The sequence below is a fragment of the Sceloporus undulatus genome, chromosome 4, assembly GCF_019175285.1.
Source record: "Sceloporus undulatus isolate JIND9_A2432 ecotype Alabama chromosome 4, SceUnd_v1.1, whole genome shotgun sequence".
Lineage (NCBI taxonomy): Eukaryota > Metazoa > Chordata > Lepidosauria > Squamata > Phrynosomatidae > Sceloporus > Sceloporus undulatus.
This window is the reverse complement of record NC_056525.1, coordinates 89,248,829-89,266,481: the sequence shown is the minus strand read 5'-3', so window position 1 is coordinate 89,266,481 and position 17,653 is coordinate 89,248,829. Positions and strand designations below refer to the sequence as shown.

Below are 17,653 nucleotides of genomic sequence, written 5' to 3'. Positions count from 1 at the left end.
AAAGTATATATATATATATATATATATATATATATATATATACACACTTTCCTCTCATATACATATATTCCTCTCTCATATGAGAGAGAGAGAGCGAGAGAGACAGAGTGAGTATATATGTATATATAGTCTTTCCCTCTGTCTCAGCTCCTTCCTGGTCTGGAGTCTGAGGGGGGCAGGAAGGCTGAGTCTTGGCTCCCTGCCTTCCCGCCTCCTTTGCAAGAGAGAGAGAGAGAGAGAGAAAGCAATCTCTTTGGGAAGGGCCGCTCCCTGTGAGGCTGAGGCGGAGTTACCCTTTCCCTCCTTCCCTCCCTGCTCTTCCAATGGAGGAGGCGTGCCTCTGGCTCCTTTCCCCTCCGCTTCCGTCCATTCTTCGTAGGCGCTTGCCTCTCCAGACTAGCCCCAGCCCTTCTCCCTCCATGAATCCCTTCCCCACCAGCGAGGAGGAGTCCCTTTGATTCCTGGGACACAAAGCCAGGGCCATCCCCCCTTCCCCCCCCGCCTAAGTCCCAGAGGCAGAGAGTTCTGTGCCAGAGCCTCCCAGTCCCCGTCCCTTCCTTCCAAGAGGGAGCCTTCCAGAGCCCAGGCTTAGAGCCGCAGCAGCAGCCATGGCCGAGCGCCGCGCCTTCGCCCAGAAGATCAGCAGGTAAGGCATGGCTCTGGCTCCTGCCTTTCCCCAGAGGACCCTGGCATGGGTTTTCCCCAAAGGGTTTGGGGGAAAGGTTTCTCCATTGCCTTTTCCAAGGCCTCACAACAGAACCCTACCCACTATGTGGGACACCCCCCCACACACACACACACTGGCATCCCCATTGGACCAGGCAATGTGGGACCCCCACACTGGCATCCCCATTGGACCAGGTAAGGACTCGCTGATGCATCTTGCAGTTGGGGGCTCCCACACTGGGGGGGGGGGAGGTCTGTTGTAAGGCCTTGGACAGTACAGTGGAAAAGTGTGATTCTGACTTGCTTGCTTTTCCCCTGGAGGGCATGGGGAAGACACTTTTCCACTGGAACATCAAGGCCTCACAACAGACACTCCCACTGTGGGACCACCACACTGGCATGCGCATTGCACCTGCAAGATGCATTGAGATGAGTCCTTACCTGGTACAATATGGATGTCATTGTGGGGGTCCCACATTACCCAGTACAATGTGGATGTCATTGTGGGTGGTACAATGTGGATGCCAGTTTAGTGATCCCACATTGCCTGGTACCAATGTGGATGTCATTGTAGTGGTCCCACATTGCCTGGTACAATGTGGATGTTAGTGTGGTGGTCTCACATTGCCTGGTATAATGTGGATGCCAGTTTAGTGATCCCACATTGCCTGGTACAATGTGGATGTCAGTGTGGGGGTCTCACATTGCCTGGTACAATGTGGATGCCAGTTTAGTGATCCCACATTGCCTGGTATAATGTGGATGCCAGTTTAGTGGTCCCACATTGCCTGTTGCAATGTGGATGTCAGTGTAGTGGTCCCACATTGCCTGGTACAATGTGGATGCCAGTTTAGTGGTCTCACATTGCCTGGTACAATGTGGATGCCAGTGTAGTGGTCCCACATTGCCTGGTACAATGTGGATGTCAGTGTGTTGGGTTGTCACATTGCCTGGTACAATGTGGATGCCAGTTTAGTGGTCTCACATTGCCTGGTACAATGTGGATGCCAGTTTAGTGGTCCCACATTGCCTGGTACAATGTGGATGTCAGTGTAGTGGTGTCACATTGCCTGGTACAATGTGGATGTCAGTGTGGGGGTCTCACATTGCCTGGTACAATGTGGATGCCAGTTTAGTGGTACCACATTGCCTGGTACAGTGTGGATGTCAGTGCGGGGGTCCCATATTGCCAGGTGCAATGTGGATGCCAATATGGTGGTCCCACAGTGTCTGTGTGGGCGTCTGTTGTGAGGGCCTAGATGACACAGTAGAGAGATGGGGTACATTATGTGCACATTTGGGGTGTATGGTCTTTTTTTGGCAAGTCTCCCCCTCCCAAATCTAAATGGTTTGTTGATGTACTACAGTCCAGCCTGAAAGCATTGTCGTCTTTCCCTCTTCCTATGTGCCTTTGCATGGCCTTCCCTCTCCTATGCTTTGTTCTCCTGATCTGTGGGTGTGAGGAGGGGGGTACATTTTCACACCCACCATATTTATGCTTGTCTGGCTCTAAGCTGCACATTTGCTGTTTATGAAATCCTTTCTTTCATTCTGTGTTGTCTTTTCTGTCCAGGGGGTTTGTGTTGTGGTCTTGCCTTTTGTCCAACCTGGAGTCTTTTTTGCACTAGGCTTTGAAATGAAGGGCTGGCTGCCTTGTGCGGTAAGGGAAAAAAATAAATAAATCTGGAGGCGGATTCATGTTTATGTGCAGAAAACACAACAATCTCCTGCCGGCTGTACAGTATGGCAGGTCTCTCCCTTCTCAGGCCATGAAATAAAGACAGCAGGAAGATCCAGCCATTCCCCTGATTGATTTGATTTGATTTTGTAACCATCCGGCATGTCCACTCCTAACTGTCATGCTGCTATTCCCTAGTTCAGTGTTTCTCAATTATTTTCTATCATGCCCCCCCTAGGAAGAAGAAAACATTTCGCACCCCCCGCGCGACTGTAAATAGTATCATTTGTCTATAAAATTGTTATAAGTACACCTCTGCATAACACTGTATACTGAGCTTCGCGCCCCCCTTTACGGAGCCTCGCGCCCCCCCTGGGGGGCCCGCCCCACTATTTGAGAAGCACTGCCCTAGTTGCAGTGTCATTCCCCTTATGCTTTTTTTCCTTCTTCACAGCAATAGCAAGGAATGCCTTTTCTTAGCATATGTGTTGTGGGATTAAGAGCAGGGCTGCATCTCCATTGTAGAAATAGTGTAGTTTGGCACCCCTTTAAGTGCTGTAGCTCCATCATATGGAACCCTGGGATTTGTAGTTTTAAACAGGGGTTTTAACCTTCTCTACCAAAGTGAGCTGCTGCCTTCCAAAACTGCAAATTCTGGGATTCTGTAAAATGGAGCCATGGCAGTTAAAGTAGTGTAAAACTGCATCATTTCTACAGTGTAGATGTACCCCAGGTTTCTAGAATATGTTTCAGCTTCTGTATTGTTTATACTATGACTTCCACCCTTTTAGAAAGTACTCTTTAAAAAAAAACCCAAATCTGTGATTTGAGCTCTCCCACTCTTTCAGAAAGTGAAGTCTTCTTGCTGATAGTCCTGTTGCCTTATTCCCAACAATTTCTCCCCAAGGAGTCATTGCCATATTTGATGTAATGACAACCAATTGTCTTTCTGTGCAAGGTGTCATCTCAAAAACTTTGGAGGTATTTCATCTGTGCTTTCTTGGACATACTTTCCCCTTCCTAACCAAGTTTGTTTTATTTATCGGAAATAAATATGGCAACTTGAGAGATGTTGAAAGTAACAAAGGTCCAAAACACACTGCAGAAATAATCCAGTTTGGGACCACTTTAACTTCCCTGGCTCAGTGCTAGGGAATTTGGGAACTGTAGTTTTGTGAGACGTTTAGCCTGTCAGAGAGCTTTGGTGCCACAGTAAACTACAATTCCCAGGATTCCCTTGCACTGAGCCAGGGCAGTTAAAGCAGTCTCAAACTGGACTATTTCTCCTCTGTGTTTTGGACCAAAGATCCTTAACAAGATGGGGATTCAGTATTGGTTAGAGTAATAGACAGAGACTTGAGAGATCCAGCTCTAGTCCTCATTCTGCCCAGAAACTCATTGCATGAGCTTGAGTTTATCACAAGGCCAGTCACTTGACCTAAACATGACCTACCCTGCAGCATTGTTATGAGGATAAAGTGAAAGCAGATGGACAGCCATAAATGCCACTTTGAGCTAAGTAGAGGAAAGGTGGAATATATATATAATTAATAAAGTACATAAGTTTACATGTGTTTTTAGGTGGATGTTGTTTTGTGATGCTGATCTTCAGTTCATTACCAAGAAGATGGCAAGATTAAAAGACTGTGATGTTGTGCAGTGTTTTTATGTATAAGACAATAATAGAATTAGATGAGTTGGACCTGCAACAAATACACTGCAGTATTGATTGTTCATATTTTGTGTTCCACCCAGTTATCTATAAATATTACATTCACAGGATTAATCTCTTGGTTACTCCTATTCACTTGCTCTGATTTTTAATTTTCTCTCTGACACAGCGTTCTGTGGCTTCTGTGGATGCTCACTTCATTTGTTTGAAACCTTTAACCCACCCCATCTCTTTTTGGTAACCTTAAATATATTTTCTGCTTTTGCAAATCTGGGGCTTCAACAGAGAATGCTGATAAATAGATCTGTTTTGGTTATAGTCGTGTCAGTACTCCACAGATGAATGCGATATCAGACAGACTGATATCAAGAAAGGCCTTGGGGCATTGTGCAGTGAGAGGGCCTTCTGAACATTTTCAGTTGATTTTCCCTACCAAGGAAATCTTTCCAGTGGATGGTGACCACAGAAGCATCTGTGTAATTAAGGAAGGCTCCACTGTTCAAAGTAAATTCCATTGAAACCAAAGGGATTTCCACTTAATGACATCCAGAGTTAGACTTGAAAGCAACTTGTTGTGTGTAGGTTCCCCCTGTGATAAAAAAGACCAGAAATGCGACAATCCAAAAACTTCAGGTTTCAACCTAAGCATACATACCAAAAAGTAACGTCCATTGAAATCTAATACTGTACCAAAGAGTAAAGCCTGTTGAAATCTATGGGAGTTGTTGTATGCCTTCAAGTCATTTCTGACTCCTTTCATGGTTTGCTTTTTTTTTTTGCAAAAAAATTTCAAAGTGGGTTGGCAGTGGCCTTCCTCTGAGGCTGAGAGTGTGTGACTTGCCCACTGGGTTAATGAGTTTCCTTGGTTAAGCAGAGATTTGAAACCAAAGTCCTAGCTCAATGAGCTCAAAGTGAGTCCTGCAGCATACTGGCTCTCATATGGGATTTATCTCTAAATAAAAATGAATAGATGGAATAGCTAACTGTCAGAGATTGGAGGGCCATCCTCCTGTTGGACCCCATAAATCCCCCCCATAAATGTTTATTTTGCATTGTGGGGTTGCTGGGGGACTTGGGGGCTCCAGAATGATCTTGCGGCTTCATGCTAGATAGATAAATAGATAGATAGATTCTATAAATTCAGAATTCTTTTCTTCGACCTACCAGTTACTCAAAACTTTAAATTGCTAAACAAATATCTTCTGTTTGGAAATGGATTGATCAAGTGCCTGTTCCTAATGTCCTTCTTGCTTCTTTCAAGTACTCACTGCATCATATTGACCCAACAGTGGCCTGGTTAACTGTAGCTATTCAGAATAAAGCAAGGAGAAGAATGCTACTTTCATCTCATCTGAAGACTGAGGCCATTCATGACAGCGAGACCACTCCAAAGGAAAAGTGGGGGGGTGTCAGTCTTGCTTGCCACTCACATTGTTGTGTAAAAAGGGAAATGCATCTGGAAAAGACTGGAAAGAAGCTCCATATCTGATCACCACATGCTAGCTTAGGTTTTTCATGTTTTGCAGTAGGACCAACTAGGATGGATGTGACCAAATGGGATAGATACTTTTAGGTATATCCTTCAGATGCACTATTAGGCTGTTACATCTTAAGCTGGGGAATCGTTGGTATATGGGTTATTTCACAGCAGTATCATATGTTTTAAAGAACTACTCCCTTTGCTAATCACTGAACAATTGAAATGTTAAAGAATGATCTTGAGTAAGAAGGTTTTTCGAAGGATACAGCAGAAGTGAGCAATTTTGCTGGCTTTATGGCTAGTTTTCTACCCTGAGATACTCTGGGACCTGCCAAAAATACTTCGAAAGAGGAAAACCAAAACAAACTGGAATGAGGGCAGAAAGCAAAAGGTTTTTTTAAAAAAATGTTAAATAGCATGCCATAGGCCAGGGCAACCTAGGCTATGTTTGCACTGACCAGGATACCCTGGGCCCAGAGGTGGCCTCAGCTGCCCCAAACTTGCTCCATTACCTGACCCTCCATTCCCGCACCAGGGTGGCTGTTTGCATGGGCATCCCATTAAGCTGTCCAGTGTGTCTTCTGCTGCTATGGGTTTGGTTACTTCTGAGGTCAGAATGAGGTGCACAGTGATGGTCTCAGAGTGAGCAACTGGTGATAGTGGCAGAAATGCCAGGTGGCTCAGTGGCACGCCTGCTCCAGCATGGGAATGGAGAACTTTGGAACTTCCTGGAAGATCTGGAGGAAGAGAGATGTTTTTAACATTTATTTTGAGGATATTATACCCTGGTTCTTGTGTTGAATGTGCCAGACATTGTTGGGTTGGGCTGTACATAGTCCAAAGAGGATGCTGTCAGAATGGGGAGAAAACGGGCCTTTTCGCCCATGCAGACAAGGCACTAAAAAGTGAAATGCAAAAATAGCTTGGGAGTAAACTGTGCAGGTGTGTTGTGGAAAAGCAAACAAAGGCCTAAATTCAGTTGCTAGTCCCAGCTTAAGTAGACCCATTAAAACAATGGCATTTATATAAGTGTTTACTTTTTCAGCCTCTGATTTACTGAGTGCACTCAATTTGGGAACTAGTAGTTGGATATAGGCCACAAAGTCCAACAGCACCTGCAAAACTTACACATTTATTAATACATAGGCTTTTGTGGATTTCATTTTGGTGAATTACATTTTATACCATAATGGGTTGCTCTTAAAGACCCTAAAAGGGTCAGACAGTATATATACCCCACTCACCTCCATGCCAGCATCCTTTGAAGATGCCAGCCACAGATGCTGGCAAAATGTCAGGAATAAACTCTTCCAGAACATGGCCACATAGCCTGAAAAACCCACCAAAAAAAAAAATCTTCTAAAAGACTGTTTATACTTTTCCTGTACAATATACTTTTCAAACATTACGAGAACAAACAGATTATTATGAATTGTTGGTGATGGTGTGACCAGTACACTTTGTTTCCAGTTCCTTGTGCTGAATTTGAAGAACTGCTATTTGAAGATAGGTTTGTCTGGGATAAAGCCATGATCTTAAATTACACTCTTTTTATTTGGCCTGTGTCACTGACCAAAATTTAAACAAACCACAATCCCCAGAGTTTTAAAAGGAAAAGGAAAAGTTTCATAGTTTAAAAATGAAATCAGCTATATTACGTTTCTTCCTGGGAGTATGGAATAAGACAAAAAGGAAAGTGGAGCATTTTTCAGCTTTTCTCTATCAAGAGTCTCAGCTGAACCTCTGCTTCCCGTGGCCTATTTGGAGGTCAAGTTGCATGTAAAAATCAGCAGAGTTTATGTTAGGGTTCTCTATCTCTGGAATACTTCATTTGAACATGAAACCCTCTTGAATACATCTTTGGCTTGTGAAACCCCCCCCCCAAAAAAAAACCCAAAACCAAAAATTACACTCATTTGGAAAGCAAATGAATTGTTTTTCCTGTTTCTATACTATTGAGATTGCCAAGGTTGGGTTTAGATCCAAAGTATGCATGCTTGTGCACCTTATAGTTACGCAAGTGGTGTGCATTTTCAAAGCTTGTACAATGAGACATCTGATACCTCTTTATGGAGGCAGTTCTCCCAGTTTGCATTTCTCTGTCCTGTTTGCCCAGGAGGTGCTGTAGGCTGGATGGAAGGTGTCTGTGCAGAGCTCCCCCTCCATGAGACAAGGATTCATCTACACTGTAGAAATAATGCATTTTGACACTGCTTTAACCACTATGGCTTCATCCTACAGAATCCTGGGATTTGTACTTTTGCGAGGCACCAGCAGTCATTGGCAAAGAAAGCTAAAGATCGTGTATATCTATAGAATGGAGGTACAGCACTTAAAGTGGTTTCATAACTGCATTATTTCTAGTATAGATGCACCCCAAGACAGCCTCTGCAATCAGAACACAAGGTCCCAGCCTATTTGGTGGGTGCTGGAACAGTCTGTTCATCCACACTCTGCAGAGGCAGCCAGCGCACCAAAATAGAGAGCCAAAAAAACAAAACAAAAAACTTTTATGCAATGTCAGGTCAGGAGCAGGGAAGAGGGAGTGAAAGCAATAGAGAGGGAGAAGAAGAGCATGTGTGCTGCTGATGGAAGCCAAGCTAGAATTCCTGAGTCTGAGAACATACTTGAGTATACTAGCTGGGCTTTTTTGATATTGCTCCACTAGTGTTACACTATATCTTGGCCACTGATCCATAGCAAGCCATTTATATTCTTGGATTTTCTTCACACAGTGAACAGGTGCTGTTTCCAAATTATTCAACCATTTCACAGAATGCTTTAGGTAATCTTCATCAGAATTGGCTTCCTATTGGAATCAAACTCTAATAATGGGATTTCAAATTCATCCAAAATGCCAACTTTCTGGAGGGTGGGGGAGTCATTTTCTTTTTTCCTTTTTTCTTCCCACTGAAGCTGTCAAAATTTTCCATGAGTTTAGCAGTAATAAGATCCCACTGTAATTTGCAAGTAGTCATTTGTTCTTTGCTGGATGCAAAGCCTGAATTCTCACTTTCTTTTGGTAGCTTGGTCAGCTGATATTTTCCCTCATACTACAGTAATTAGAATGTTTTCTTGCATGCTTTCTGCATTAAGAGCCACTTCTCATTGAATTTTTAAAAACATGGACACAGTTTGTAAACACATCTGCAACTGAGGGTTTATGGAAAAATAACTGCTGAAGAAAACAAGTTGAATGTTCAAGCATCCTATGAGTGCCATTTTTCCACCTAATTTGGTGTCATACTGTGTGATAAAAGATTTTTGACAGCATCTGTACCCTGTATTCAGATCACTGGTCTGTAATTAGTAAATTTAATTATATGTAAAGCAAAGTACATATGTTTATACCGGGGTTTCTGCATTTACTTGGCTCTTAATGTAGTCAAGCCTCTTGATTAACACAAAATAGATGTAAGGAATTTTCAATTCTTGTAAAATTTATTTTTAAAAAGTAAACAGTTATTCATAAAAGTCCTGTTGCTGTTGTGCACAGAAATAAGTTCTATTGTCAAGCTTATTTGAAATTGAATAGGACAGTGTTCTCTGAAAAAGTTACTAGTCTACTCAGACTTTTATAAATGTAATTTAATTTCTACTTAAGACAATATAAATATAAGTAGTTTAGTTTTGTAGAAAGTGTTTAAAAATTTCACCTGGTTAACAAAATTGTTGTTGTTATGTGCCTTCAAGTCATTTCCAACTTATGATGATCTTAAAGCAAACTTATCATAGGGTTTTCTTGGCAAGATTTGTTCAGAGGAAGTTTGCCATTGCTTCCCTGTGGCTGAGAGCGTCTAACTTGTTTAAGATCACGAAGACCTGGAAAACAAATTGAAACAATTTATATAAATATAAGCTAAAGTGTTTTAAAGACAGTGTGTTTTTGGTTTGGAGTCTGCTGTGAATGTAATATTTTTCACCATATTTTATTTTTATATGTAGATTTCTTTTAAAAAATAGAAAGAACCAGCCCTACGTTGCCTTGGATGCAATGCTGGTATCTTGGGGAATGAAGAAGAGGCAGTATGATTCAGGGGAAATATTAAATATGTATCTCTTGGATCAGTACAATTGCTCTGGAAATTAAATATTCATTTTTTAGAAAAAGAACTGGAATATTTTAAAATGTATGGGGTGTATTGAAAGGCTTTTAGTATTTTTTGTTCCAAATAGTTATTATTCACAGAACTGATATTCTTTGGACCCCTTCCCTCATTCTGACTAAGCTCCATCCTGGTCTTCCAGCAGTGGTTCCCAACCTGTGGGTCGGGACCCTTTGGGGGTCGAATGACCCTTCATGGGGGTCGCCTAGGCCATGGAAACCCAACCTATTTAATTACAGTTATGAAGTAGCAATGAAAGAATTCGTGGGTTTGGGTCACCAACAACATGAGGAACTGTATTAAAGGGTTGCGGCATTAGGAAGGTTGAGAACCATTGTCTACAGTAACCTTGTGCTGTATAAAAATACCCCACACCATTCATCTAACCATCTGGTTGGCCAGCTCAGATTTAATACCTTCCAATTAGGGTCCATCTTCTATGAAGTGCATGATATCGTTTCAGAAATGTATGCAACAGAGAAGAGAGCATTTAGGAAGACAAAATTAAATTGATGATTACATTCAAGCAGAATTGTTTCTATGAGACATTTTCTTAATTCCAAATTAGGTTTAGATTTGTGAACATCTCTTAATTACCTAGTTCTGCACCTAGTAAAGATGAGAATACAATATTGTTATACTGAACATACAGATTTCATAGTTCCTAACTATTGTGATGTACAACTAAAATCCCAGCCCCCTTCTCCTCGGCCTTCGCTCCCCGAGAAAGGGCTCCAAGGAAAAGCGAGGAGGAGGAGGCCGGGCACATGTCCCAGCCTCCTTCTCCTCGGCCCTTCGCTCCCCAAGAAAGGGCTCCATGGAGCCCTTTGGCAGGGAGCGAAGGGAAAGGGAGGAGGAGGAGGCCAGGCATGCGTCCCAGCCCCCTTCTCCTCGGAACTTCGCTCTGCGCGAAAGGGCTCCATGGAGCCCTTTTGAGCGGAGCGAAGGGAAGCCGGGAGGGAAGAGGGCTGGGAGGAGGAGACAGACATGCACGCGCCTCTGTCTCCTCCTCCCAGGTGCCATTTTCTGGCTTCCCGCTGTCTCAGAGACAGGCGCCTTCTCCCTTGCCCCGTGCCTGGTGAAATGGTGCTGTGTGCCACCTGTGGCACACGTACAACGCGTTCACCATCACAGCCATATTACATTGTATCAAAGTTGTAAACTGTTCCAAAATTCCAGTTAAAAAATATCTGTTGCCTCACAACATAAAATTGTTAACACAGCACTTTTGTATTCAAAATGTACAAGAGGCATCCAAAAGGTTTTTAAAATCTGATATTTAAATAAACGGGATTGTGGATGAAACAGAATACATAGGGACCAAGTTAGATACAACATATTGAGTTATCAAGAGATTCAAATTCATTTTGTATGTGGCAATTTTACTTCCTGGATTTCTAAGTAGAACTTATATATAGGCCACTGTAACCACTATACTATACTTCCCTGTATCTACACAAGAGTGTGACTCTAAATCAGTGGTGATCAACTGTGGAAGGCTATGGGGCTGCAAAAACACTGGATTATTCAGAAGAATTAATGTTCTCATAATCTCATACATCATGCTTTTCTGTTTTTAAATTTAGGCAGGAATTCTCTGGAACATTCAACATTTAAGGACTGCCCATTAAAAACTAGGATCACAGCCTCAGATTGTTCTTAAATCCAGATTTACTTATGAATATTCACACAGCAGCCATTGTATCCAATGCTTTTCAATGAATTTTAGGATGCCAGCCATCTCCGCTAAGAGATGTCATATCAGAGCTTGGGTGACACCAAATGCTTTATTATCATAGAGCATTATATGGGACTCCCTTACAAGGTATTCTGAAACTAGAATACAGAGCCCATGCATTTGTCACAATGAATGGAAATTCTGGCAAAATAAAAGTGAATACACATGCTGCCTCAGCGTGGAGGAGTCTCATTCAGAGGTTTTTAAACAGAGGATGGATGGCCTTCTATCAGAAGTGCTTTGATTGTGTGTTCCTGCATGGCCCTTGTGATCTCCTTCAACTCTGATTCAATAAGAATGATACCTAGAACTTGCAGCTGGTATGATCCTCCCTTTTCACTGCAAAACTAAAGGAGGAACAGCTTCAGATATTCCTGTTAGAGCTAGCAACTTTAATATACCCAAACTCAGTAGATGCTAGATTCATATGCTTCCCTAAAAGTTTAATAATCATATGTTCATGTCTTTCCTGTTTGCTGCTGTTGCCACACTCTCTCTCTTCCTATTTCAGCTAAACTGCAGTTAGTCTGAGTTTCTTCATATTACATCTTACATTTTGTAGTCTGCAGTGTCTGTCCTCTCCATGTCTGAAGAGCATACGCTACAGAGTCTCTCACCATGAGATGTTATGAAACCTTCAGCATCTGTAAGTAAACTTACTTCATATGTCTTTACAAAAAAGACTAAGGCCAAAAATGCACAGGCTAAATAAAGCTGTTGCTGGCTGCTTTGGGGATGTGGCGTTTAGATGACGCACCCCCCAAAACAGCTGGAAGCCCTGTCAAGGCTATTCTAGGGGTTGAAAAGTCAGGCCAAAAAGGAGTCGCTCAAGACAACTCCTGACCAGCAAGGCTTAGGACTGCGGCGGAAGCCCACTTTGGGAGGAGACCATGCAGTTGCTGCAGTCCTGGCCCAATCACAGCTGTAGCAGCCTCCAGCCACTCCTTCCGGGCTGTGTGCTTCAGCCCTAAGCCTGCTTTCACAAAGAAGTCTACATCTCTGAGAAAGCCTGGATGTGTAGGACTGGTTGTTGCTCACCTTCTGCTTGCAAATTTTAATAGTTCTGCTTGTGTGAATCACTACTATTTCTCACATTTCCCAACAGTTTCTGTCATGATCAGGAAATCTCTGTGGGTACTTTAAACCCCAGTGCATGTATGTGATGTTATGAAACCTTTAGCACTTACTTCATATGTCTTTACAAAGACAATTAAGGCCCAAAATGTACAGGCCAAATAAAGCTACTTCTGATGTAGTGTTTAGATGACACACACCCCCAAAGCAAGTCTCAGGATCAACCATATTTTTCTCTTTGATTTTGGAAACAAGATTATAAAAATGTTACATAATTAACTTACACATAAGCACACAAAAGACTGTGATAAGCCGTTAGAGGTGGGTAGTCAAGGCCCCAATACTGCAAATTATTATCACTGGTGTTGAAGTACCTGGAAAACAAATTGAAACAATTATATAAATATAAGCCTAAAGCATGTTTTAAAGACAGTGTTGTTTTTGGTTTGAGAGTCTGCTGTGAATGTACATATTTTTCACAATATTTTATTTTTATATGTAGATTTCTTTTAAAAAATTAGAAAGAACTAGCCTACAGTTGCCTTGGATGCAATTGCTGGTATCTTGGAAAGTGAAAGAAGAGGCAGTATGATTCAGGAAAATATTAAATATGTATCTATGATCAGTACAATTGCTCTGGAAATTAAATATTCATTTTTAGAAAAAGAACTGGAATATTTTAAAATGTAATGGGGTATATGAAAGGCTTTTAGTATTTTTTGTTCCAAATAGTTATTATTCACAGAACTGATATTCTTTGGACCCCTTCCCTCATTCTGACTAAGCTCCATCCTGAAGTCTTCTACAGCAGTGGTTCCCAACCTGTGGGTCGGGACCCCTTTGGGGGTCGAATGACCCTTTCATGGGGGTCGCCTAAGGCCATTGGAAAACACCTATTTAATTACAGTTATGAAGTAGCAATGAAAGTAATTTCGTGGGTTTGGGTCACCACAACATGAGGAACTGTATTAAAGGGTTGCGGCATTAGGAAGGTTGAGAACCATTGTTCTACAGTAACCTTGTGCTGTATAAAAAGTACCCCACACCATAATCTAACATCATCTGTTGGCCAGCTCAGATTTAATACCTTTCCAATCTAGAGGTCCATCTTCATATGAAGTGCATGATATGTTTCAGAAATGTATGCAACAGAGAATGAGAGCATTTAGGAAGACAAAATAAAATTGATGATACATTCAAGCAGAATTGTTTATATGAGACATTTTCTTAATTCCAAATTAGGTTTAGATTTGTGAACATCTCTTAATTAACTAGTTCTGCACCTAGTAAAGAATGAGAATACAATATTGTTATACTGAACATACATGATTGTCATAGTTCCTTAACTATTGTGATGTACAACTAAAAACTGTTGTTGTGTCCCTTCGAGTCATTCCCAACTTATGACCTTTAGAAGAACTTATCACAGGGTTTTCTTGGCAAGATTTATTCAGAGGGGGTTTTGTCATTGTCTTCCCCTAAGGCTGAGAGAGTGTGACTTGCCCAAGATCACGCAATAGGTTTCCATGGCCTCTGAACCCTGGTCTCCAGGATCTTAGTCCAACACAAAAACCATGACACCAAGCTGTCTCTCTAAGTATTACCCTTACTTAAAATCCCTCATAGTGCAAGATCTGAATGGGGTGTACTCCTGGTGAAGTAGGTAAGATTGGATCTCAGTGGTACAGTTATGAAGTCTTCACCTCATGCTGCCACTTACCGAAGGGAATCTAGGATTAATCCCAACTCTCCAGTTCCAAAAACACAGAGATCAAACAAACTGGTGTGTTTTATTATTTATTATTATTATTTGTTATGTTGGGGGGGCTGTTCCATATCAAGCAGATCAACATGGCATTGCTGATTGGAGAACAGAAGTTTCTAAAAATTAAATGTATCTTAAAGCAGCAGTAACTAAGCTGTTGTCATAGTAGGTGTCAGCAAAATGGGTGACAAAGATCATGAACCTGCTCAGACATATCAGTAATAACAACTTCAACTAGCCCTCTAAACTAGCTAAAGAAAGTAACGTCTGGGGGACAATATGATTGTGCACAAGCAAAGTTTCATTCATACAACTCTTCTGTACTTTGGTTTCTGTGGAAAGCAGTCAGAATTTAGACACATCTTCAAGCTGAAAGCAGAAGGTTTTATTCAATGAAAATAAAAGTTACAAAAATAAGACATCAGAATCTTTAAATCTCTGTGAAACAGAGTGACTACTATTTTAGAATTGCTGGGGGCAAGTTCTTAGCTTTTCCAGTCTATCCACTCAAATGCAGCCAATTTTTGACATTTATTACAATAAATGATATTTCTTGAATACCTTATGAGCAGCCTGAAGTATCTTATGAACAATTCATGATAAATCATATTTCTTAAAGCTGCATCTCTGCCTCCTACCTCACCATTCAAGATTTCTCATCTCAATATACTTTAACTCTTTCATCTGGATTTTAATAACTTGCATTTTACTAATTAACACCCCACACACTGTGCTCTTACTAATTGTTAGATTCCATAGAAAAGGTTTGCTGATGGAGGTAAGGAGTAAGGGCTGCCCCATTTCTAACTAGCAATATAAGAAGAAAAGATACTGTCAAGATTGTCTTTGATAAATATATGCATGGCCTTCAAAGAAAGATAGAGAATGCAGAAAGATTTAAATTTGTGCCTCTGGCTCAGAAAAAAAAATCACATGTGAGGAAACTACACACAAATCATATTTCTAGTTTACAACCTACATTTTTAGTATACTTTACTTCCGAACAAAGCGAATGAATATGAAGAACATGGCAATATAATTTGAGCATATCTGAACAATCTTAATACAGCAGCCTCTTCAAATACAAACTTTCTAAAAATGACATCCTCTAGTCTATACCATAGTGTGGAACACAAATTTGTCTCCTGCGGCAGCAAAACCAGACTGTGATAAAATTACTTTGTTATACTTTCCACACTATTATACAATAATTTATATAAATTATACATGTTTAAAATTAAAGTAGAATATGTTTTTTCTGACTGCAGTCTTTGTTTCTAATCTCATAGTCATTAGTTTTTAGCCCCTTGCTTATAAGTTCTAGTTCTTTATTAATCTTTCATGAACAAGTCTTTCTTAAATAATCCTTCCCTCTTCCTCATCCATATTGTCAAAATAGTTGGACATCACAAATACATATCTAAAATTTATTCACAGCTTAAATGTCTACAATGTATATCAAGCTGCAATATACCGAAACAGGCTGTTGGTTCGTCTGTGCCAATATTATCTACAGGAAGAATTTCTAATATCGCGAGATCTTTTCCTTCCTTGGCATTGTCTTTTGCTTTTAACTGGAGAGGCCAAGTACTGAACCAGGGATTTTATCTGCTCTACCTATGGGTTCCTGTGATGTTCGGGGCTTTTCAAGGCAAAATGTTGTTTCATTTATTACATATTAATATAAAATGAATATGTGTACACCTATAAAGATTATGAACAGATGGCACTATACTCCAGTAAGGATTGCTAAATTTTATAAACTGAGAAATAGCAATTGTTGGAAATGCCATAAAGAAAGAGGATCCTACTATCACATGTGGTGGACATGTCCAGCAATAAAAAACTTTTGGTTAAATATACATAGAAACATTAAGCAAATGTTAAAAATTGATTACCCGTTTGTACCAGAGCTGTATCTGTTAAATATGACTTTGGTTATAGATACTGTGAATGAGAGACGCTATTGGAGATTAATTTTAAACTTAGTGACATGTGCCAGTACAGTGGATCCTTGTTATACGCTGGGGTTTGGTTCCAAGATCCCCCGTGTATAACAAAATCCGTGTATGCTCAAGTCCCATTAAGTATAATGACATAGCAAAATGGTGATTGTCTTTTTTGTTTTTTTTTTTGTTTTTTTTTTGTCCTAATAAAAATGGAACATCAAGGTAAATTATACTTTTGTGGAACATTTTCAAACCGTGTATGCTTGAAATCCGTGTATAAAAAAAATCCGTGTATAAGAAGGGCTGACTGTATTCTTCTAGCTAAGAATTGGAAATTAATTACATACCTACTATGGATGACTGGTTTCTTAAATTTTGGAAGTTAAAGATATGGACTGTTAACGACATAATATTAATGCAAATCTAAGGAGAAGATCGAAAGAATGGGATCCAATCAAAAGTAACAAGATGGTGAAATGAACAATGTATTATTTAAGAAACATGTTATTACTAAATTGCGGGGGAATGATTAAGCTAAAAAATAATGTAAGATTTAATATTATAAGAATAGATACATAGATGAATAAAACTAAAAAATATGAGAAAATGGTATCTATATACTGCAAGGAGGGATTAAAAACTTGTATATGGATCGGAATACTGTTGAAGATAATAGTTTTATGGATGTTTGTAATTTGACTTACAAAGTAATTTATGAAAGACAAATTAGTTCAGTGATTATGGTATGGATTAAAAATAATAAATAAAGATTTATTAAAAAAATATGTTACACTGTGAATGAGATGTTATAAGTTAAGGATCTATCAGGGATAGGGTGAAGAAAGGAATGTTGGAGTGACTGGTGACAGGTTGGATGATAAGGGGATTTTTAAACGGGCAGGTATGTTGGCAGTTAAGCCAGCGTGAGTGGGGTTGAGTCTGTCAAGGTTCGGATTAGTAGTCTGTCGGTAGGATTAGTTAGGGGTTTAGGAATGTTAGTAGTTAGAAGTTGAGTCAGGATCAGTGTTAACTAGGAGATGTGTGAGAGAGAACGAGAGTAATTAGATGTAATTAAATAACTATCTGTGGTGCTATATTCAAATTCTGTTTAACAAACCATCATTTTTGTATCATATGTTTTTGCCTCTAAGAATGCCTACATAATAAAACTTGAGTTCAGACATGGTGTCTGTGCTGGCAGCTGGACAATAAAAGAGTAGTGGTGTCTCTGGGAACAGAAGAATACAAATCTCATAGGAACCACCATGACATCTAAAAGGTACCCAGAGTTGGTAGTCACAGTGGTGGGACAGGAGAAGGCTCTCAGATTGTGCCAGGAGTGGGGAAAGAGAAAGCCCTCACATTGGTGACAGGTGGTTGCATAAGTGGAAATCCTCACAATTGATGGCAGTAAAGGGATAGTCAGAACCTCCACATTTGGTGGCAGTGGTGGGGTTGGCAGAAATACACAGCCACCTATTAAAAATCAGTTAAAACCTGGCCACGTCAGGGGGAAGTGACAGGT

The 17,653-nt window shown here is 40.5% G+C and overlaps 1 protein-coding gene across 9 annotated transcripts in view; it reads left to right on the top strand.

Moving 5' to 3' along the window:
- The first annotated feature begins 314 nt into the window (after positions 1 to 314).
- The window catches only part of DOCK7 (dedicator of cytokinesis 7), a 614,518-nt gene continuing 597,179 nt past the window's right edge, over positions 315 to 17,653 (top strand). For 6 of the 9 annotated variants that reach the window (XM_042462522.1, XM_042462521.1, XM_042462520.1 and 3 more), the window contains exon 1: positions 315 to 646. In XM_042462522.1, the coding sequence (XP_042318456.1) occupies positions 609 to 646 (38 nt within the window). In that variant the 5' untranslated portion in view covers positions 315 to 608. The remainder of the gene's footprint in view (positions 647 to 17,653) is intronic. The other 3 variants (XM_042462524.1, XM_042462523.1, XM_042462518.1) reach the window with 1 other exon arrangement.